Below are 22,350 nucleotides of genomic sequence, written 5' to 3'. Positions count from 1 at the left end.
TAGTCCCATTCGAAAATTCTTACTTATTAATGATGTTGAGTTATTGGGTTAACTCGGAAAGTACGGTACTCTGCTCGGCGGCGGTGCTGCGCACTGAGCCCGCCACGCCACGCGCGTGCGCGATGGGCGCGCGCACTGCTGCGCCTGGCGGAGGTGCACGGTGCTGGGTTAGCTCCAATAACTCAACATCATTAATAAGGAATGCACATCGGAATTTCTCATTCACCATTAATCGGTTTTGAGCAAATTAATAGTCTATATTCAATCGTAGATTTCAATTTTGAAGTCAATTACGACTTTCAACAATTGATGGCTTCCGATTTTTCCTCCTCAAAATCGTATTGGTCCATTTAGGCCCCAATATCCAACAGTTTTAACCTTCCTGTATATTTAGAATGAGTAAAAAATTAAACAAAAGTTTATTCTCTCTCAATCTTTCTATTTGAATGAATAATGCTACGACTACAACAGTATTTATTTCATCTGAATTTCTTAATATGACATCAATAAGAAAGTATGCGATATTTATTAAATTACGTAAATTATGGTCGATTTAATAATTAGTTTCTATAGTTAAAAAATAATAATTGCGGGCTCTTCTCTACCACTGTCACTGGTCAACCACGTGCCCTGCCCAACGTTGTCACAGCCATTAAACATTGATTGGGGCCTAAAACATTCTACTCCACACCATTTGATGATGTGGCGGATGGTATTCAATCATGAGAGGGTATACAATTGGATAACTAAACGAGAATACATTTTGTTTGTCTCTCTTTGGAAGTTAGTTGGCAGTGAAAGTAATAATCCGAGATCGGTAATTGGGATCAAGTCTTCTGTCTTCGTCTCCGCTTATCATGCCTGCTTCACAACGCACTCTTTCCACGTCATAATCCGATCGACCAGGACAACCTCGATCGGAGTTCTCAGTGCCGGTGCCGATCCATCTCCGCCCGGTTTCTATCAGGCGACGCTTCCAAAACCCTAATTCTATCTCGCACCTCAGAATTTCTGTTTGGACTTTTCTTGTTGATTTGTGAAAGGTTGAATGCAGCTCGCCGTATCTTCGTTGATTCTTAGTTCATTGCTGAATGATCGATGCATATGAGGATTTTTTTCCCCTTCTTTTTACCTGTGCAGTGGTCGGCTTAGGAGATGCAGCATATTCCGACCACATTGGAGGAGCAGCTTCTTCTGAAGGCAATAAGGGACCAAAGCCCATGGGAAAATTTGCCGAAGAGACTTCAGGCAGTCCTGACTTCGAAAGAAGAGTGGCACAGAAGGTTCCACTCTCTGGACATTTTTGTTGTTGTGTGTGCATTTAGATTATTTAGTTAGATCGAGCATAGTAGTTTCTTGCATGGAGCTCAGTCAAATCTTGGCCTCCTAAAATCAAAACAATTGGTTCTGCAACTTGGCTTTTTTCTTCCCGTCTGTTTGCCTAATATAGCGTGTCTGGTATATGCTATTTGAATGTAGGGCATTCTTGCATGATCGCTTTTTGCCAAGTCTCTTATTGTCCTTTATGATCAACTAAATGCGGCCAACAAGAGCTGCATGCTTTATTTACATCTTCATGAAGAACATCAAAACTTGGTTGGAGGTGTGCGAAAGCATGTGATTTCATGTTACTCAGTCCCAAAAGTATCATTTATCTTATAACCGAAAATTCTTGGAATTCTTATTAATTTCCCAATCAAAGTTCTTTTTCCCTGAAGTGGAAAATTGTTTTTGTCGTATGTTTTTCTTGTTTGTTCCAAGAGAAACTATTTATTATCCCACAAATTCTGTGGTTTAGAACTTATCAGCTACAAATGTTGATATTCCTAGTTCACTATGTTTCTTTAGTTCTGTAAATTACATGGATTATGTAAGTACCTGAAAATTTCATTGAGCCCAGGATCATAGACCACTGCATCAGAAAACGTCTACAATGGAATCAGTGTTTTGCACGCAAAGTCTGCAAAGAAGGAGAATATTATGAAGAGATGATGCGCTATCTGCGTAAGAATCTAGCCGTATGTCCTGGAGCCTCTGTTTTTTTTTGTGATATACATATTTTTCCCCATTGCATATATTTTAATGTCTAAGGGGGGGTGGCAATATGCAGCTCTTTGTATCTCTACATGCACTTTTTTTTTACTTACATGTTCTTCTTAATATTTAATTTCACAATGGTGTTTTACAAATTTCTCAAATTTTCAAATCTTGATTATTTTAATGGTTGGATCTTTGTGTACTTTGGTTTGATTGTGTTTAATTGTTAAGTAATTTTTAGCATTATGAATTGACATATTTCCATTGCAGTTATTTCCCTACCATCTTGCGGAATATGTTTGCCGTGTAATGAGAGTGTCACCATTCAGATATTACTGTGACATGATCTTTGAGGTTTTGAAGAATGGTAATTCTTGATTTCTCTTAACTCCTACTTCTTTTTCCTTTCTCTATTCCAAGTCTCAACTTCGAGAAGTCCTTTTCATATCTCTAGGGTTTTCCTGGCAAACAAACATAAGATTGTGAGTTAGAATCTTGCCAAAATGTAGTTATGGTGTCGAGACATAAGATCAGAAAAGTTGGATTCTCAGTTTATCTTAATATGGACTTATATTCCTGAAACATTCTGTCTGCTTGCACAAATTGGATATAAGTTTCATTGATGCTTTTATCTGAGAAATAATTATTATGGGTGTAAGTGTGTAAGTATGTTGGTTTAAAAATATAAAATTAAAGATCATAAATGCCAGGCTCTACATGTCTTGTTGCCGGTTTATCGTTCTCATTTTGACATTGATATCTTACCAAATTTAATTAGGTAGCAAAAACATCCAAGCAACTCCATTTCCATGTGAATGCCCATGAAGAATTTTTATCAGAGTGGACACTTGAATGTTTACTTTGTTGAAGAACTTGGTAGTTTTTTTTATTGACATGGATAGATACACAAGTATTTTGTGTTTATTATACCCCTATATTCTTTATTTATTTCAGCATTCTTTTCTTCTCCCTTTTTTATCTTTCCTTGTCTTTTATATGAGTGTCACAAGAAAAGTTCCAATCTTATGCCACAGAAGAACTTTTTGCATATCTAATGTTCCAAAAACAATTCGCAGAGCAACCTTATGATAGCATCCCAAATTTCAGTGCTGCAGATGCTTTGAGGCTCACAGGAATTGGACGAAATGAATATATCGATATTATGAACAAGTGCAGATCGAAGGTCCATTAATTCCTTATCATTGTGTGCATACAATGGGTTTGCTTTTCTTTTATTTGTTGATTTGGTTTATGTTTGGATTTAAAGTTGGCCTTATTGATTTAGCTTTACCTAATCCTGTGTGATTCCCTTTTTTATCAATTAAGATGTATTTGAGGTTAACTCAATCTAATGTGCTAAGGTTGTGCGGATAATGCAAAACTAATGGGTGATTTTTTGCTAACTTATCATTAGTGTGCATATGTTAATTATCTATTTATGCAATCTTTCTTATTAATAATTTATTTCCATGCAACGATAAAATAATTCTTTTTTCTTTTTTGTATTATTAGTAGTAGATTATTTGTGTAGCTGTATGCATTTTGCATGAGATAGTGTATATGGGTGGTTTATTCGGTTTAATAGGATCTTAATCTTATCCAATCATTGACAAAGTGATTAACTGATGCAAGGGGATCCGAATATCTTTCATACTATTTTTAGTAATTTTTGAGTTTTTTTGGTATTTAGGGTAATTTTGGTAATTTTCATCTTTTGTTTTTTTTGGATTTTGAGTCCGTTTATGAATTTTAGAATTGTGAGTCTATTAATAATTTTTTTTTCTTTTAGAATTTCTTTCCTTTTTTACATCTTAGGAATTGAGGTCTATATGTTAAGATTCTTTCCTTTCTTTGTGTCTTAAGGTTTAGAGTCTATATAAGCATCTGTTTAGCTGTTTGAGGGATTATCTTCGGTAATTAAATAAAATTTCCTTTTTTTTGAAAAAATCTGGAGGACGGTGGTTTCTCTTCTTGCCTGCTCCTCAAGAAGAAGGGATTATCCCTCTTCTCGTCAGCTTGCCGGATAATAGGCAAGTTTCGATTGAGGAAGCCAAACATCAAATCTAATGGAAGGTTGTCATAGTCGCGGTCGCAACATCAGGTAAGTTCCGATTGAGGAAGTCGAGAGTTCTAATGATTGAGTATTTACAGAAACAAGTGGCAGATTTAACCCACTGGCGGCGGTGTGAAATCTTAAAGATTGTGAGGTACGTGGTTGAGATCGTAAGAGGCAGGTTTCGATTGAGGAAGTCTCACACTATGATCGTAGTGCCCGAGATCTTAAAGATCGCAAGTTTTTTTATCCTAATTTTGGTTCCTCTTTCAAAAACCCATATCACAATCGTGCTTAGTTTTTGGAAAGTTGTGGTCGAGAGGAACGATATGGAGATTTCGGGTTTCTAGTTGATCTTCCGGAGTTTTCTGGTATGTCACGAACCGAGGGATTCGTTGATTGGCTTAACAAAGTGGGGATGATTTTTTATTATTGGGAAGTATCCGATCAGGTGAAAGTAAAAGGCTAGCATTGGTGTGGTGGGAGTAATTGCAACACTCACGAGACCGACAAGGCAAGGCAGATCAAGGATTGAGAGAAGATGAAGAAAAAGAATGAAATATCACTTCCTTCCCTTTAGTTATACTCAAACTTTGTTTCCAGAACGATTAGGTTTCGTCGTGGAGGACAATAGCTTCGATACTCGAGATGACTTGGACGAATTCGAATATGATTTGGAGGAAGAATTTGACCCAAAAGAAGTTGATGAACCTGGCATGCTGCAAGTTGTGAAAGATGCTATAATTGAAGATGAATCTCAATATCGAATTGGAGACGAGGCCGAGATGACTAATGATCCAGTTTATGACGATGATGCTGAAGAAGAAATTGCTGAGGACACTTTTGATTTGGTATCTAGTTTTGCAACTATTGGCGATGAATCTATTGACTACCAAAATAAGTATTGGGATTCTGATGAATTTAAAGGTGATAATGAACTAATGATGTTAGAGAATGACAAATTCCGAGACGAGGTTAGCCGAAGCCATCGGGAGAGTTCAATATAGAAGATTATAAGTACCCTAAAGTAGTTTTGATGTGGTCAACCGAGTTAAGTTGGTCTTATTGCGTTTGATCCTTGTGTCTAAGTATGTAAGAACTTAGGAGCACAAGAAGTTGAGCGAAAGACGTAGCTAGCGAGAAGGATGACACGGGAATAGTTGACGGGCTCGGTGCGTCCGAGGGATGAGGTGCCGCGGAAGAGTACGCTGGCAGACAAGAAGGAAGCGCACAGTGTTTTCGAGGGACAAGAAGTCGGAGCGGAATATTACTCGAGGATAAAGGAGCTGAAGGCGCCTTTAAGGACTTGGAAGGCGCCTTCCATGAACAGTACTGAAGGCGCCTTCCAACCTGTTCAAGGCGTCTTCAAGTGACCATTAGCCAAAGATAAAGTTTTATCTTCGGCGATAAAATTTCTTTGATTAAAGGTGCCTTGAACCCTATTGAAGGCGTCTTCTAATTTCGGATAGAATTTCCATGGGCTATAAAAAGACCCCCGGAGTTAGGAAATACATAACAACTTCTGTATTCTATTCCTAGCAACTTTCTGAGCTATAAAAGAGTGTAAGAGGCTTCTCTGCCTTCAACAAAGGAGATATTTTTAGTGGAACTTTGCAACCGCCTTGGATTAATAATCACCTATGTTGTAACCAAGTAAAAATTCTAGTCTCTTATTTATTTCTTTTTAAGTTGTTATTTTAATGTTGTATTTGGTTAACTAATATTGTGTCTCTGCTAAAACTAGCTCGAGATTATTTTAACTTATTTTTATGACAATTCACCCCCTCTTGTTGGCCTCCCTAGTTCAACAAGTGGTATCAGAGTCAGACCTGCTTTAGACGGATTAACCACCATCCGAAGTAGAAGAAATGTCTGGATCTAGCATCTATCCGACGAAATTCGAGGGAGACTTCGCAATGTGGAAAAAGCACATGGAGGTATTCTTCAAGACCAATTTTAAAATTTTGTTAATTATAAAATACGATTTTATAGCATCTAAGGATCAACAAGGAGTTGACAAAGAAGAGTACATGTGGACGAAGAAGGAACAAGCCGACTTCGTGGTTCAAAACAGAATTCCATTTGCTTAGCGTCCTTTCGCCCCAAGAGGTCAGCCGGATCAGAAGCTACTAATCTGCAAAAGATCTCTCGGAGAAATTCCTGAAACTTCACGAGGAAACTTTGGAAGCAAAATTAGTGAGACGGGACATCCTCCGAAGTCAACTGATGAATCTCCGGATGAATAAGGGAGAGAAGATAGCTCAACTCCATGCTAAGATCAAAGATCTGATCATCCAGCTCAACAACCTCAGAGAAAAGATAACAAATCATGACTCTTTAAGGTATGCACTTAATGCCTTTCCGAGAACTCCAGAGTGGTTAGCCTTAGTAGATGCTTACTACATCTCTAAGGGCCTCGAGGTAAGTTCGCTTGAAAGTTTATTTTCTACTTTTTGAACTTCACGAGTCTCGTTGTGTAGATACTCAGGACGTAGAAAAATCAAACAACATTGTCCTAAAAGTTATGAAGGACGAATCAGATGCCGACACTTCCCTTAACGATGACAAAACGACATTTATGGTAAGAAAATTTAAGAAATTTTTTAGATCTAATAAATTCAATAAGATGCAGGCCTAGAAAAGAAGAAAAAGAAAGGTGGGATGCTATCATTGCAATGAAGAAGGGTACATCGAGGATGACTGCCCAAGACTGAAGAAGGACAATAAGAAAGAACCAAGCACAACAAAGCATAAAACCCTGAAGGCGATTTGGGATGAGTCGTCATTAGAATCTGATTTGGACGAGTGTGCTGGACATGCACTGATGACAAGTCACCAGGAGGAGAGCATAGACAAAGGGGAGACTCCTCAGAAGAAACCTGTAGCGATGAGGAAGAAACAAACTTTAGAGTGGATCTGGTAAGTGAGGTATGTCTACTATCTCTTGACGCATTATATTCAGGTATTAAATCTATGACTAGATTGTTATATAAACTTAAGTTTAAAAATACTAATTGAAAAAGAAAGTTTTAGAATTGAAAGCAATCTTAGCGAATACACGTCCTTTAGAAATGTATGATAAACTAAAAGATAAAAATGAAAAATTGAAGGACCAAATTGAAAAATCAAAGAATTCTGCATGTGTTAATCCTAATTATAGAAGGCTAAATTGGTTCCTTAAATATCATAAGGGCCAAATTAGAAAAGTATCACAAAAATATGTATCCAAGAAATTTCTTGTTAACCTAGTAGGTAAAAATCTATTTTGGGTTCTCAAATCTTGCTTTGTATAAATAAATGATTATGCATGTTTTACATTTAGGAATGTTAAATTTTTTTTCAAAATTAAGTTCAAATGCATATTGTTCACATTTATTATTGAAAATTTTCCCCCTATTGCTAGAACGAATAAACTCTTAGTATAATTTTTTTTGGAAATTTTTATCGATTAAATAATTTGTTATGGATTTTTTATAGAAAAATCATAATTTAAAATTTAAATTTTTTCCTGAGATGCATTTTGAAAATCCTGATTTTTTAAAGAATTGCTATTATATTTTGAACACATAGAAAAACCAACCTGATTTTTAGAGTAGTAAAACTATTTTTAAAATATTCATTTTTGAAAATAATTATGTCTGTTTGAAATGTTTTGTTTTATTTTTTTGTTATAAATTATTAGAATTGTTGAATTTCTGTTTGGAAATATTTTTTTTAAAATTTTCTAATAAATAATGAATTTTCTATGGATTATTTACTGAAAACCTTATTCTTAAAAACTAAAAAGTCTCGAAAACTTATTTTTAAAATATTTAATTTTTCATTTGTTATACATGTTGTTCTCAATACTTAGAAAAATTTGGGAGATTTGTTTGGATAAAAATCTATTTTTGATATTTATCTTGCAAAAACTATGTTTCTGAACAAAATAATTTATTTATTCTAAAATACTTAAAATATTTTTTGTGAAAATTTTTCTGTATATTCATATACTACTGTTGAACTTTAAGAAAAAATTTCAAAATTTTTCAAAGTGTTAAAATTATTTTTAAATTAAATTTGACAAGTGTGATTATTAAATCTTGAAAATTCAGATTTTTGGAAAAACATTTTGTAAATTTTTTTTCTTTGAATTATGTTTCCTTAACCCTTAGAAAAAGTTTCAATTTTTTTATCTAACTGTGTTTTTTTTCCTGGCTTTATTTTGATATGATTAAAGGGGGAGAATGAGAGATGAGAGCTTAAGTCTAGGCGGAGGTTATATTTGTAATTTTGTAGTTTGCAAAATTTCAATTTTAATTATCATTTTATTAATTCTATGCTTTTACCCTAACTCTAAGTCGGGTTGGTGCACATTAAAAAAGGGGGAGATTGTAAGTACCCCGAGGTAATTTTGATATGATCAATCGAGTTAAGTTATGTCATGTTGTGTTTGATCCTTATGTCTGTGTGTAGGAACTTAGAAGCACAAGAAGTCGAGCGAAAGATGCAGCTAGCGAGAAGGATGGCACGGGAAAGAGTCGACGGGCTCGGTGCGTTCGAGGGACAAGGTGCTGCGGAAGAGTACGCCTGCAGACGAGAAGGAAGCGCGCGGCGTTTTCGAGGGTCAAGAAGCCGGAGCGGAAGATTGCTCGAGGATGAAGGAGCTAATTTGCAGGGAAGGCACCTTTAATGGCTTGGAAGGCACCTTTCATGAACAGTGTCGAAGACGTCGTCCAGCCTGTTGAAGGCGCCTTTCAATGACCGTTAGCCAAAGAAAAAGTTTTATATTTGGTGATAAAACTTCTTTAATTGAAGGCGCCTTGAACCCCATTGAAGACATCTTCCAGCTTCAGATAGAATTTTTCAGGGGTTATAAAAAGACCCCTAGAGGTAGAAAATAGACAACAACTTTTGTATTCTATTCCTAGCAATTTTTTGAGCTATCAAAGAGTGTAAGAGACTTCTATGCCTTCAACAAAGGAGATATTTTTAGTGGAGCTTTGCAACTGCCTTAAATTAACATCCACTTACGTTGTAACCAAGTAAAATCCTAGTATCTTATTTATTTCTTTTTAAGTTGTTATTTTAATGTTGTATTTGGTTAACTAATATTGTGTCCCTACTAAAACTAACTCGGGATTATTCTAACTTATTTTCAGGGCAATTCACCTCCTCTTGTCGGCCTCCCTGGTCCAACAAAGATGACCAACATGGTTTGGTCAAATCAATCGGCGTGGGCATTAATAGTGATGTTGCTGATGTAGGGTTTAGGAAAGTAGTGAAGGTGACATAGAATTCTTTCCTCACCATGGAGTCACCGGCATAAGGTGTCCTCAAGGTGATATAACTGATAGAAACATGAGTAGGTTAAAGAAGGCAACAGATAGACAAGACAAGTTAAGCAACGTTGAACTTGACAATGTAGTTAAGCGTGTTAGATATTTTGCCGATTTAGTGCTAGCTGATCTTACTCCTGGGCTACCACTTGACACTATTATAAACTTGAGGACGAGTTCTTTTTAATCCGGGGTGAGTATCTTTCATACTGTTTTTAGTAATTTTTTAGTTTTTTGGTATTTAAGATAATTTTGGTAATTTTCGTCTTATGTATTTTGTGGGGTTTGAATCCGTTTAGGATTGTGAGTCCGTTAATAATTTTTTAATTCTTTTAGAATTTCTTTCCTTTTTTTGCATCTTAGGAATTAAGGTCTATACGTTAGGATTTCTTTCTTCTGTCTTAAGATTTGGAGTCTATATAAGCATATGTTTAGCTATTTGATGGATTATCCTTGGTTATTAAATTTTTTTTTTTTTTGGAAAAATATGGAAGATGGCAGTTTCTCTTCTTGCCTTCTCCTCAAGAAGAAGGGATTATCCCCCTTCTCGTCAACCCGCAGGATAATCTCTATCCTGCTCGATGTCACTAACTCTCACTTAACCTACATTTGGTGGTACCAGATTGTTTCTTTATCTTGTTATACTAATAAGTACCATGACCTTATTGCTTAAATGAGGAGAGGAATGCAGATGTGATTGAACGGTATCTGATTCTAAGAATCTAATGATGAACCCTATCTTTTGATTCACATTCTTTCATAGAACTTTAGAAAATTCTTAATTGCTTAAAGATGACCTTAAACACTAAAAATTCAACAACTTGCCTTTCTTCATTCATCTCCCATCATATATACTTGGACTTGGATGACTTAAACGTGATCTCCATTTTACCTGTGCACAAAATCCATCCATTTTACAGTAGTTCCAAGGTGTACCAGCTAAAGTGGGATAATGCAAAAGGAGAAACAAATTCACGCTGTCACAAATGAGTTATTTATTTATTTAAATTTGCTTGGCCAAAGCTAGTCTCTTGGTGACAGTAGAGTTTAATTAGGAACAAGACATTCATGTTTATGTTCACTTAAGTACATGGCTGAGTCATACCTTGGTGAGTTATATTGGCAAATCCAAATATTTTGGAAAGAAACTAGGATAATTCTTTTCTTAGGGATGGTTATATAGGGTAATAACCATATATCTATAATCCTATTCTTTCTCTCACCTTGACCCTCTCTGTTTACTCCTATGAAACATCGATATCATCCTCTACCCTTCAGATCCATCTCTGAATTTTCATAGGTTGTCCTCACCCCCAACCCTATGCATGCCACATGATCAGATCACCAAGCAATGAGAGTCTTTGAAGACACTAGCTCACCCTTTACTGCTTCATGCTAGAAACATAATCCATACTCCAATTGATTTGTCTGAAGAAATGAAGCAATATTCTTCTTCATTTTTTGTACTTTTATCTTAACATAGCTTCGTATGATACTTATTAACTTCTATCCAACAGTACCATGGAATTGTGGATGAACTTTTTATTTTTCATAATCTCATGGTATCTGCAATTTTTTCTTTTCCCTCGTAGTATTTCTTCTTCCAGTAGTGTTTAGCTGCTGCTCAACTTTGTTATTTTATTGACTTCTTGACTAATATGGTTTCATGGATATTTCCAGAAAATTATGTGGAAGCTGAACAAGTCAATTGCTAAGGAATTGCTCCCCACACAGCCTGTGGATTTTCCTGTTGAGCCATGGTGGGGAGTTTGCCTTGTTAACTTTACATTGGAAGAATTTAAGGTCTGTTTTTCTCACAACCTTTGTTTATCAATTGTTGAAATATGATAGAAGGCTTGCCTGTATGAATTGTATGTTGTTGTTTCTAATCATACTAGTTGCCCAAATTTTGCACCATGCATCTAGATTTAGAAATTGATTATCCATTACTGATTCAGTGGAGATTCTTTCTTGATACTGATGCACCAGCCAATTGTTTGAGCTGATTCTGCCTCTGGTAACACTCTTTTCCTCTGTAGAAACTCACTGAAGAAGAAACAGCAACCATAGACAAGGTCTGCAAGGAGGAAGTAAATTCTTTTGTTCTTTTTGATCCTGACATTGTAAGAGGTCTATACAGAAGGGGATTGATTTACTTGGATATACCAGTTTATCCTGATGATCGGTTCAAAGGTATGTTCATATTTGGTATTGTCTATCTTCTTATGGAATGGCGATCAATTTTGCTAAATACTCATTATAGTTACAAAATGGTGGAGCTCAATGTATCTTTGCCCTTTTCTAACCTAGTTGGCATGAGTTTGGAATGTGGAATATGATATAGAATATAACAAAAACCATTGTTTCATTATAGTGCACAGAATGTCTTTTCCATGCTCAATTGACACTCTTGGCGTTACATATATATTCCCTCACGAGTCATTTATCTGCTAGATCATTTAGATTATGCTTTGCATGTTCAATGTTACTATTGACTTCATGTTATATGTGACTGATGCTTTGGATATATTAAAACTATACCACTTGATATATTTAAGAACCATATACAGTTTATTGGAATAATAGTCCACCATGAACTTGTTTTGTTGAACTATATGAGGTGGGGGTCTCATAGTTCTTCAATCAACAATACTGTTTCTCTTACCACTTTGACTTGGTATCCAAAAGGGTGTTTTTACCCTTGGACAAGGCTGCTTTCTCCTAAACTCACATGTCAGCTTTACCTGATACTACAGTGCCACTGCAGGGTTACTTAGGTTTACAATCACTGGTATTATGATACTGCCTCACTACTATCTGCTCACTTCTGTAGTTACTGGATACTGCCTCACTACTATCTGCTCACTTCTGTAGTTACTGGGTTGTTTTTGATGTAACGGTATAGGAAACTGTGATTCCTTTCTGATAGTTCTTTCTTAAGTCCTGCAAATTCTTCAGATGACCAACGTCTACTTTTTCAGTTTCCAGGCTTGAAGGTTTTGTTTCAAACAGGGAACAATCCTATGAGGATCCTATCGAAGAGTAAGATACTTTGAGCTGAAGGGATTGTTAAACCAATGTTGTGAATATAGTTTGAATTTTAGTTATAAAATTATTGTTAGTCGCACATTGGATTTTGGTGCAGGTTGTTGTATGCGGTTTTTGTTGTCTCAAGTGAGAATGCAACTGTTGCTGAATTGGCAGCAACACTGCAGGCTAACCTTTCTCAGCTGCAGGCAGCTGCGTCATTTGCATGCCGATTGGGCTGGGCTATAAAGCTTTTGGATCCAGAATCCATCCTTCATGATTCTAGCATTCATGGTTCGGCTAACAATGTTCTAAGTGATGATGACGAAAGTTTTAATGCTAGCATCAGCTCAGAAAAATCTGGTCAACAGAATCATGGATTGGTAGCTGAAAAAGACAGAACAATTTCTGGCACTGCTCATGTTGCTTTTGTTGTTGATGCCAATATAACATCCTATCTGATGATGGGTTCTGTTTCACCAGGTTTGCTCCATGTTTTCTCATTTGTATCGGCACACATCTATTTCTATGTTCTATCTATTGATAAATCATCCACCTTGATTTGCACTTTGCAGATTGCACATTGCACATTATGCCAGGTTTTTTCGAGTTAACTTGGTAAAATGGTTCGTAAATAATCTTAATAGGCTAGAAGCCCTATTTGAAATATTGTCATCATCCCCTATGAAGTCCATTTCAGAATGGAAGTCATATGACGTTATATTATGCCCTAGGTCCAAGTCCTAGTCCACTGTAATAATCTATCAACATGCATTACAATACACACATTGTATATGCTGCAATGAAGTGAAGGACAACGATCAAAACTATGATATTAACCGAAGTTAACATATAAGAGTCAGTAATAACAACACATAATTAGCATACATATACTTCCTAAATAACTATCATATCACATAAGCATAAATAACTATCACATAATTGCTCATGGGATCGTCTAGCATGATGGACTATTATATATATGCAATGACACCTTTTAGTGATGATATTGAGCTCTACAATTTTTGTATGTAGAATTAAACATTGTATGTAGAATTAAACATCTCGATTTGCTCAAGTGAATGCTTAGGGACAACTGACAAGAGGGCACTTACTGCTTTGATGACACTAGCTTGTAACATTTCCTTAATACAGCTTAATTAGTTGAGCTGATCCCCTATCTATCGCTTGCAGGTTTGAAGTCTCATGCTGTGACACTCTATGAAGCAGGAAAACTTGGTGATTCTAGTATTGCTGATCTCTGCAAGGATCTCTCTACATTAGAGGGGAAAAAATTTGAGGGCGAATTACAGGAATTTGCCAATCACGCTTTCAGCCTTCGTTGTGTTCTTGAGTGTCTACAGTCTGGCGGGGTAGTTGAAGATGACAAGAATGAGAGAACAATTAATCTAACTGATACACAGCGCCATCAGCCCGGTGGGGTAGCTGATGGTGACAAGGAGACAATTACTGAAACTAATACACAGAATCCTTTTATGGATGCCACTAGTTCGCTTATATCTGAGATTAGGATTTCAGACACAAATGAAGCAAAGACATATTATAATGGTGATTCTTCAAAACATGATCACACTAGTATTCACCAGACTGATTCTTTTGAGGAATGTGATGTTGCAAATGCCCATCTTCTTGCATGTTCAGAAACTTCAGCTAAAGATAACACATCGAAACAGGAAAATGAGTCACTGAGGGATCAACAAGTTGCATCTGTGGATGGCCCAGAAAATGAAAGGATCATTCCAAAAAGGAAAAGGAAGTACCGTGTTGATGTTCTTCGTTGTGAAAGCTTGGCTTCTCTTGCACCGAAAACATTAGAACGGCTCTTTCTCAGGGACTATGATATTATTGTGTCAATGGTTCCACTTCCTGCTTCATCAGTTTTACCTGGACCTTCAGGTCCATTCCACTTTGGTCCACCCTCATATTCTTCAATGACACCATGGATGAAACTAGTTTTGTACTCACTAGTGGAAAATGGACCTATATCAGTTGTCTTGATGAAAGGACAGTGTTTGCGATTGCTTCCTGTCCCATTAGCTGGTTGTGAGAAAGCCTTGATATGGTCTTGGGATGGTTCTACAGTGGGAGGCCTCGGGGGCAAGTTCGAAGGAAATTTGGTTAATGGAAATGTACTATTACATTGTTTAAATTCAATGCTTAAGCATTCAGCTGTGCTGGTACAACCTCTCAGTAGATATGATCTTGATAGTTCTGGGAGAACTGTTTATGTAGATATTGCATTACCGCTTAAGAATTTTGATGGATCAATTCAACCTATTGGGTCAGATATGGGACTAGATCCAGAAGGAATTGCAAACTTAAATACATTGTTAAATGAGCTCTCCACCAAAATAGAGTTATTAACTGTTGGTTATATTCGCCTTCTAAGATTGAGGAAGGCGATACACTCAAACATGTTTTCATCAGATGATAATAAGTATGAATGGGTTCCTTTAAGCTTGGAATTTGGTATTCCTTTGTTTAATCCCAAATTATGTGGCAGAATTTGTGAAAGGATAGTCTCATCACATTTACTGCAAACAGATTGGCTTAGCGAACACCATGATGCAATGCAAGATCTGAGAAAAAGATTGTATGATCTGTGCTCTGAATACCAAGCAACAGGCCGAACAGCAAGGTTGTTTTACCGTATTGATCAGGTTCGAGAATCACCTCGTCATTTGATCAGTTATGCTAGTGGAAGATGGAATCCACTTTTGGATCCTTCAACACCAATCTCTGGAGCTTCCAGTGAACATCAGAGGCTCAAGCTAATAAATCGGCAAAGGTGCCGACCAGAGATTCTTAGCTTTGATGGCAACATTCTCAGGTGATGAAACAATATTATAAGCTTTGCCGCGTTCCATTTGAACCTGCAATTATAGTGAAGTCATAATATATTTGTTTTAGTTGTGGTTTGCATCTTTTGTGGTTGTGAAATTTTTATCGATTTAGAGTTCGCTGTGGAAACATACAAAATGTACTTTGTTATAAGAATCTCAATACTACAACAATAACAACCAAGTCTTATCCTATTAGGTTGGGTCGGCAGAATCTCAATAGACATTTGAAAATTGTCTATAATCAATTCTAACTTTCGTCAGTAGCTAGTACCATGAAATAGTAGTATTTCTCCACTTTCCACAAAGTAATACCTTTAATTACCAGGTCATTGTTCTACAAGTCTAATTTGACCTTCAGATAGGGAAGAATAATATTCACGTAATCATGTTCTAAAATGCGGCAATTAAAAAGCTGTCGCGGTTATAATGATCTCTCTTGTAGTACTTATGATAAATCAAAGTCCCCAAAGATAATAAAACCTCCTTACTCATGCACAATTATGTTGTAAACTCTATAAACTCGTGCTTATATTTTATGTCAACTGTTTCTTCATTTAAAATATACTATCTGGTTATCTCTTCTGTTTTACACTGAATATTATGAAGCCTGACTGTGATCTTAGCCTGACTGTGATCTTATGAAGGATCAAATAATAAGTCTGTGCTAACTATTACAATTTATCATCATTTGTTTCTGTGATCTAATTGTTTCTGTAAAATTTAGTTATGTAGACTGACTATGAAATTGCAGATTTGTTCTATGTTTTCTTTGTTTAGCCCCAACTATGTTTAATTCTCTTTGAGTTTATCTGCCTACAGGTCTTATGCACTTAGTTCCATTTATGAAGCTGGTGCACAACCATTTGAAGAGTCAACTTCTGCTGATGGAACAAAACATGAATCGGATGAGGAACACAGTAGAGAAGTTGTCCTACCTGGTGTTAATTTATTGTTTGATGGGGCATCATTACACCCATTTGATATATGTGCATGTTTGCAAGCTAGACAGCCTGTTTTGCTAATAGCAGAGGCATCATCTGCATCTACTTTGATGCAGGCAACTAGGACGTCATTATAGTTTGTTTTTGAATTGCTTGTGTTACAAGTTTGATGACGCTTGGAGACATTCTCCTTTGTATACCTTAGCAGTTCTTTTTCAGCATCTTGAAGATTCATTGCTGCACTTCTATTCATTCTTTGATTCAAGCAGATATTTTGTCAAGTATGATTAACCTAAATTTCATTCTTTTTTTGGCTTATGATAGCATTTTCTTATCTTGAAGAAATGGGTAGTTGTGATATCATGATATGCTAAAGTTATAAGCTGTACACTCCTGGTCCTTTTTTTTAATTTTATTTTATTCTATCGTAACATTTTCTTATGGCTGTTGTTGGTCTTTAGTAGTTTCTTTGAAGAAGATGAATGACTCAATTTGTGAGACATGTAGGCACTGACGTATTCTATATCATATATTAATGTCTAAGTTTATAAATTTGAAATTACAAATGGTGAAAAATGCTGTAAATTCAGGTTGTAGAACTTATTCACCATGAATTTCGAAGCTCTATTTTGTATAGCAGCATCTTCAAGAAATTGTGTATGCAAAATAGTTAACATAATGGTTAAGGAAGCAGAAAAAAGTCCTGAGAAGTTACATCTGACTGTTTCAGGTGAAATTACTTCTAACAGATGGAAAGATGTGTGTTTATTCATGATGTATCTTTTGATGTTATACAATTACAGTTATTGTCGCATGGCAATCCTTTGGTCTTTCTTGCAATTTATACTTTGAATGAAACCGCACCATTTTTCTTGAATTGGACACTTTGACAAATTCTTTGAATATCGTTGCAGGACCTTTTCCAATGTATTTACATACTAGCTTCGGCAATTTACCAAATGATGTATGTAAATTTCTGAATTAGTCAAAAGACATATGTTACTTTGGTATTTATTCAAGGATACTTAATTATGTGCTTTCTTCGTATGCATGCAACCTCCTTTCTCTCCTCTCTTCTCTTTCCTCTCTACATGCATAAATATTCATATCAAATTTATGTTGGGCTCGATATAAATTTGATATGGACCTAGATAGGTTCGATTGGATCTATTTTAGGACATGTAGATTTATAAGACGACAAGAAGTCTAATGGTACTCTTTATTACTTATTCAGTGTCTTCAGATGTGTTAAAATATTATTAAAAAATCAATTCTAAACTCCAATATGAGTCTACTTTAGACTTGATATGAATCATATCAGGCTCGATATGAGTCTAATATGATTTCATATCAGACTCAACGTAGGTCTGATATGATTCATATTAGGATCTAGAGACGATTTTTTTTTTATTATATTTTAACATCTTCGAGAAGTTAAAATAAGCAAGGGAGGACATTGTTGGACTTCTTATAGTTTCAGAAATTCACATGACCTGAAATAGATTCAATCGACATGTTTAGATCCATCAGTAGATTTTGACCGAAACTCATTGATGGACATGTTGGGCAAGGCCAACATGGGCTTGATATGATTCTATATCAGACCCACGTTGATATTTAGAGTCGATTTTTCCTTATTACATTTTAACACTCCTGAAAATCTAAAATAAGTAATACAAGACATTGTTGGACTTTTTGCAATCTCAGAAATCCAAAGGATCCGAAATGGGTTCAATCAGACATGTTTAGATTCATCAATGAGTTTTGATCAAAATTTATTGATGGACACATTGGGCCTGATATGAATATATCACGCATATGTTGGGGTTTAGTGTTGATTCTTCCTTATTATATTTAACACCTCTGGAGAAACCGAAATAAATAATGGAGAACATCGTTAGACTCCTTATAATCTTAGAATTCAAAGGACCTGAAATGAGTTGTTTAGGTCCATCAGTGATTTTTGACTGAAATCTATTTATGGAGACTCATTTTAGGTCTTCTAAATTTTTGAGGCTGTAAAAATTCCAACGATGCATTTCATTGTTTATTTCAACTTTTCTGAATATATTAAAATATTATTGAAATAATCATCTCTAACCCCCTAATCCTAACATAGACCTGATATTAATATATCATATTCATATAAGACTCAACGCAGACCTAATATGAATATTTATATATGCACGAAAGAGAAAGAGAAAGAGAATAAAGAAAAGAGAAATAGAAAGAGAAGAATAGAATAGAAAAAGCATAATTGAATGTGTCTTTTAATAAATATTAAAATAGTGTATACCTTTTAGTTGATTCAAAAAATGGCCCTTTGATAAATTATTGTAGCAGCTTTTGATAAGGAAAAGAATATTTTTTGCTACAAAATCTTTGCAAGGTCCAAGTCCACACTTTTTCTTTGTGTATTGGATACTTGATTGTCATTTTTAGTTTCACTGTATTTGTATCCTTTTCATGGTTATTAACTTTTCCCTATTGAAGGTTCATCTTTGTTGAGAGAATGCCTTCTCACCTGCACATACTTTTACTTACTATCAAATCAATAACTTTGATCAATCTATTCAATTTTCATTAATTAAATAGTTATATAGCACTAATGCACTAAGATTTCATTAAAATTCTGAAATTAAGCGTGCTTAAATGAGAATATTAATACAGAGATTTTATTGTAGTGGGATGAATTTTTTATGGGGATAAATTTTTTATGGTAAGTAAAAACCTTCTATTGGACCCGGTATCACTTTTAGAATTAATTAGCTTGAAACTAAATATCTGAATTAAAATAATAATAATAAATAGTTATTTTTATATGTTTTTTTATAATTTAATAGTTGCTTATAATATAAAATGGGTGACATTAATATGTTAAAAAAATCAAAATAAAAAAATAATAAAAATTAGTCTATTTCTTTCTTTTGATTTGTTATTTGTAAAATCTAATTTTAATGGTCAATTTTTTACTACTTGATAGTGGATATTTTCAAAAGTAGATATATTTCATGTGTATTAATATATGATTTGATGAGCAGACAAAAACTTAGGCTGTTATTTATGATGAATAATTGATGATTTTTTGCCTTAAAATTAGAGAAAAATAAACATCTTATATTAAATAATTTAGTTGTAATTATTCACATTTATTAGTGGAAAAATTTATTTTTATTTATGTTATGATGCTCTAAATGTATTCTTGTATTTTATGATGGTAAGTGGCTCTGTCAGTTCATAAACTAATACGTGAAAGATAAATCATCAAAGATTATTTGCAGTGGATGGATGATTTTATCCGCTAAAGTAAACTGAAGTGGTGAATGAGTGGCTTTTATTTTTTAAATTTAGATGAAACTACCTTCCTCGATTCGCCGACATCTATCTTCTTCTTCGAGACTGGCACTTCTACCACACTGCCTTCTTCCTCGAGCCCTAGCCCATTCGCCGTTGATGGAGGGCGGATGGGTCTTCTCTTGAGCGAAATCCACCTTCGCCTTTGTCTTTCTCGCTTCTCCTCCTCGCTTGCCGAAGCAGAATTCTTTGATGGCGCCCTCACCCCCGGCCCGTGCCCTTCAGATCCGATCCAGGGAAAGGAAGGCCGGAGTGGAGGAGGAGGACGACGAGAACTACAGCAACAGAAACGGGTGCGTCGTCTTCCTTTGCCCCTGTCTCGTCATCCTCATTATCTGCCTCATTGTGCTTTCCATCGTTCTCGCCGTCAAGTTTCGCCTTTTCTGCCGTGGCCCCTTCCGCCCCACTCTCGCCCGCCTTATCCCCAGGGACAAGTGCCACCCTTCTGCCTGAACGCTGCATCTCGATTCGTCTGCACCTCGTCTTCCGCCTCTGATTCGGATGCTGAGCCTAACTGCGAGAGCCCATCCGACGTGAAGGAGGTAGAACGCGTTTGCAAGGTGATTGAAGACCTCTTTCTTTCCGATCGGAACATGGAGGCTGTGCTTGAACGCTTCCGACATGCCCCTAAGCCAGCACACCGGTTCTTCAGTTGGGATGGTGGCCGCTTGGATTTCTCCCATAACTCTGAAACCGACACGAAGATGCTCAGCATTCTCAGTAAGACGAGGCAGTTTGAGACGATGGTGGCGTTGCTTGAAGAAATGGGCAGGGAGGGATTCTTAAATATGGACGCTTTCAAGATTGCGATCATTGGATTTTCAGCCGCTCGTCAGATGAAGAAATCAATGGCCATTTTTCAGATGATGGAAAGATTCAACTTTAAGGCTGGATTAGAAACATTCAACTGCTTGATTGAAGCTTTGGCGAAAGCAAAACTTGGGACGGAAGCTCAAGCACTCTTCGAGAAGATGAAAGATCAGTACCCACCTGACCTCATGGAGTCTGGTAGGGTCTGGAATGAGATGCTGGGTATGGGATTCAAGCCAGATGCTGTTGTATATAATACAATGATTGATGGCTTGATTCGGGCACATAGGAGATCAGATGCAATCAAGCTTCTTGAGCTAATGAAAGATAAGGGTCCACTTCCAAATGCTAAGACATTTACAATCATAATACAGGACCTCTGTAAGGCTGGGCAGATGGATTTGGCAGTCAATTGTTTCCAAGAAATGCTGGATGCAGGAAGCGCTCTGGATGTTGCAACCTATACTTGCTTGATTGTGGGGTTTGGAAATGCCCAGCAAATGGATAAAGTTTCAGGGCTGTTGAGTGAGATGACTGGTAAAGGATGCCCGCCAGATGGTCGGACATACAATGCCTTGATTAAACTCATGACAAACAGAAACATGCCAGATGATGCTGTTCGAATCTACAATACAATGATTAAGAAAGGCTTTGAGCCCACAATTCACACATATAATATGCTCATGAAATCTTATTTCCATGAAAATAATTATCAGATGGGCTGCGCTGTGTGGGAAGAGATGGGACTAAAGGGTATTTGCCCAGATGTCAATTCTTATACTGTCTTTATTGGGGGCCATATACGGCACGGAAGGCCAGAGAAGGCACACAAATACCTGGAAGAGATGATAAGCAAAGGAACGCAAGCCCCTCAGATAAACTACAATAAGTTTGCTGCTGACTTTTCTAGTTCAGGGACGTCTGATATACTATACGAGTTGGCACAGAAGATGAATTTCTCTGGGAAGCTTCAAGTTTCCAACATTTTCCATGGTTGGGCAGAGAGAGCGAAGAATAGAGTGAAAAGGCGAGTAGCCAATCAGACTGGAAGGTGTATTTTCTAAGACTAGGTAATCAAGACAATCATACTAAAACTAAGAGAAACCTTATCTAAGGTTACTTGGAAGATATTGACATAATATAATTGAGTTTCTTCTTCTGGTGTGATTTTTAAGTGCTTCTTGACTATGCACTGGCACATGATTGGGAAATTACGGGATTGTTGATTTCTGTGTATTACTTTAGCATTTATATTTCTTCTGTCTTCTCTTTCTTCTCTCCGTTTATCATTGTAAATTATGTGTTATTAAAACTGTTTAGAGTTATGTATGCATACTCTTGCATTACATATTGATAGTCTCAGTTGCTTCTCAAGCATGCATGTTTTGTTTATGTGCTTTGTTTGCAATTTCCATGCTTTCACATAATGAAAAGATAGCAAGATGGAAATGCTGTCACTATTTCATTCTTTCTTTGTCTTAGGTGAATTATTGTGGTGTAGCAGAGCCCTTGTTAACTGATTGATTGTGTTTTTTTGTCTTCATTTATTTATTATTATTTTTTTAAAAAAAGAAATCAACAAACTAGTTAGGGACAATATCGTATAGTTTACAATTAATTATTACAGAACTATTAAACTATGTTAATTTGTCTGTTATGGTTAGTATGACTGGTATATCTATAAAATACTGTAAATGGAATAGCAACATGTCATTATCAGCTGGTCTTGAGTGCAATTATTTCTGTTGGATACATGAATACTTGAACTTTACAGTGCTTTTGATAATAACCCTTGTCGATGTTGTTAAGAATCAATCCTTTGCCTTAAGAAATTTTGAAATTGGTTTCCTGACATTTTGCTACCAAGGCAATTATTCCTTTGTAAGATGTGCTCTGGTGTAGATAGAAGATTGTTCAACAATACATTCTGGGAGTAAACAAAACCC

The 22,350-nt window shown here is 36.0% G+C and overlaps 2 protein-coding genes across 13 annotated transcripts; both read left to right on the top strand.

The window, feature by feature from the left end:
- Positions 1-788: 788 nt before the first annotated feature.
- Positions 789-16,566, top strand: LOC122027452 (protein FAM91A1-like). 12 transcript variants are annotated; one of them, XM_042586428.1, is made up of 12 exons: positions 1,265-1,283; positions 1,901-2,004; positions 2,308-2,404; positions 3,145-3,220; positions 5,894-6,027; positions 6,101-7,018; positions 11,089-11,211; positions 11,448-11,601; positions 12,390-12,450; positions 12,554-12,918; positions 13,630-15,286; positions 16,119-16,566. In XM_042586428.1, the coding sequence occupies exons 7-12, from the start codon at positions 11,095-11,097 to the stop codon at positions 16,375-16,377; spliced, it is 2,613 nt and encodes an 870-aa protein (XP_042442362.1). In that variant the 5' UTR covers positions 1,265-1,283; positions 1,901-2,004; positions 2,308-2,404; positions 3,145-3,220; positions 5,894-6,027; positions 6,101-7,018; positions 11,089-11,094; the 3' UTR covers positions 16,378-16,566. The 12 variants fall into 12 exon arrangements, with proteins under 12 accessions (XP_042442354.1, XP_042442362.1, XP_042442363.1 ...); XM_042586429.1 differs by having other exon boundaries at positions 6,091-7,018; XM_042586425.1 differs by having other exon boundaries at positions 5,894-6,432; positions 6,571-7,018.
- A 3,022-nt stretch (positions 16,567-19,588) lies between these two features.
- Positions 19,589-21,778, top strand: LOC122027276 (pentatricopeptide repeat-containing protein At3g62470, mitochondrial-like). The gene has a single exon (XM_042586199.1). The coding sequence runs from the start codon at positions 19,705-19,707 to the stop codon at positions 21,466-21,468; it is 1,764 nt and encodes a 587-aa protein (XP_042442133.1). The 5' UTR covers positions 19,589-19,704; the 3' UTR covers positions 21,469-21,778.
- The last annotated feature ends 572 nt before the right edge of the window (positions 21,779-22,350 follow it).

This window comes from Zingiber officinale, chromosome 10A (genome assembly GCF_018446385.1).
Source record: "Zingiber officinale cultivar Zhangliang chromosome 10A, Zo_v1.1, whole genome shotgun sequence".
NCBI classification, from domain to species: domain Eukaryota; kingdom Viridiplantae; phylum Streptophyta; class Magnoliopsida; order Zingiberales; family Zingiberaceae; genus Zingiber; species Zingiber officinale.
The sequence above is the reverse complement of the archived record's forward strand: the minus strand, read 5'-3'. Positions and strand labels throughout refer to the sequence as shown.

Excerpts from the sequence above, each read along its gene's own strand:
- LOC122027452 (XM_042586420.1), top strand. The coding sequence starts at position 1,156 with ATGCAGCATATTCCGACCACATTGGAGGAGCAGCTTCTTCTGAAGGCA. Across the intron at positions 11,212-11,447 it reads TTACATTGGAAGAATTTAAG|AAACTCACTGAAGAAGAAAC; the intron begins GTCTGTTTTTCT and ends TTTCCTCTGTAG. Across the intron at positions 11,602-12,389 it reads TCCTGATGATCGGTTCAAAG|TTTCCAGGCTTGAAGGTTTT; the intron begins GTATGTTCATAT and ends CTACTTTTTCAG.
- LOC122027276 (XM_042586199.1), top strand. The coding sequence starts at position 19,705 with ATGGGTCTTCTCTTGAGCGAAATCCACCTTCGCCTTTGTCTTTCTCGC.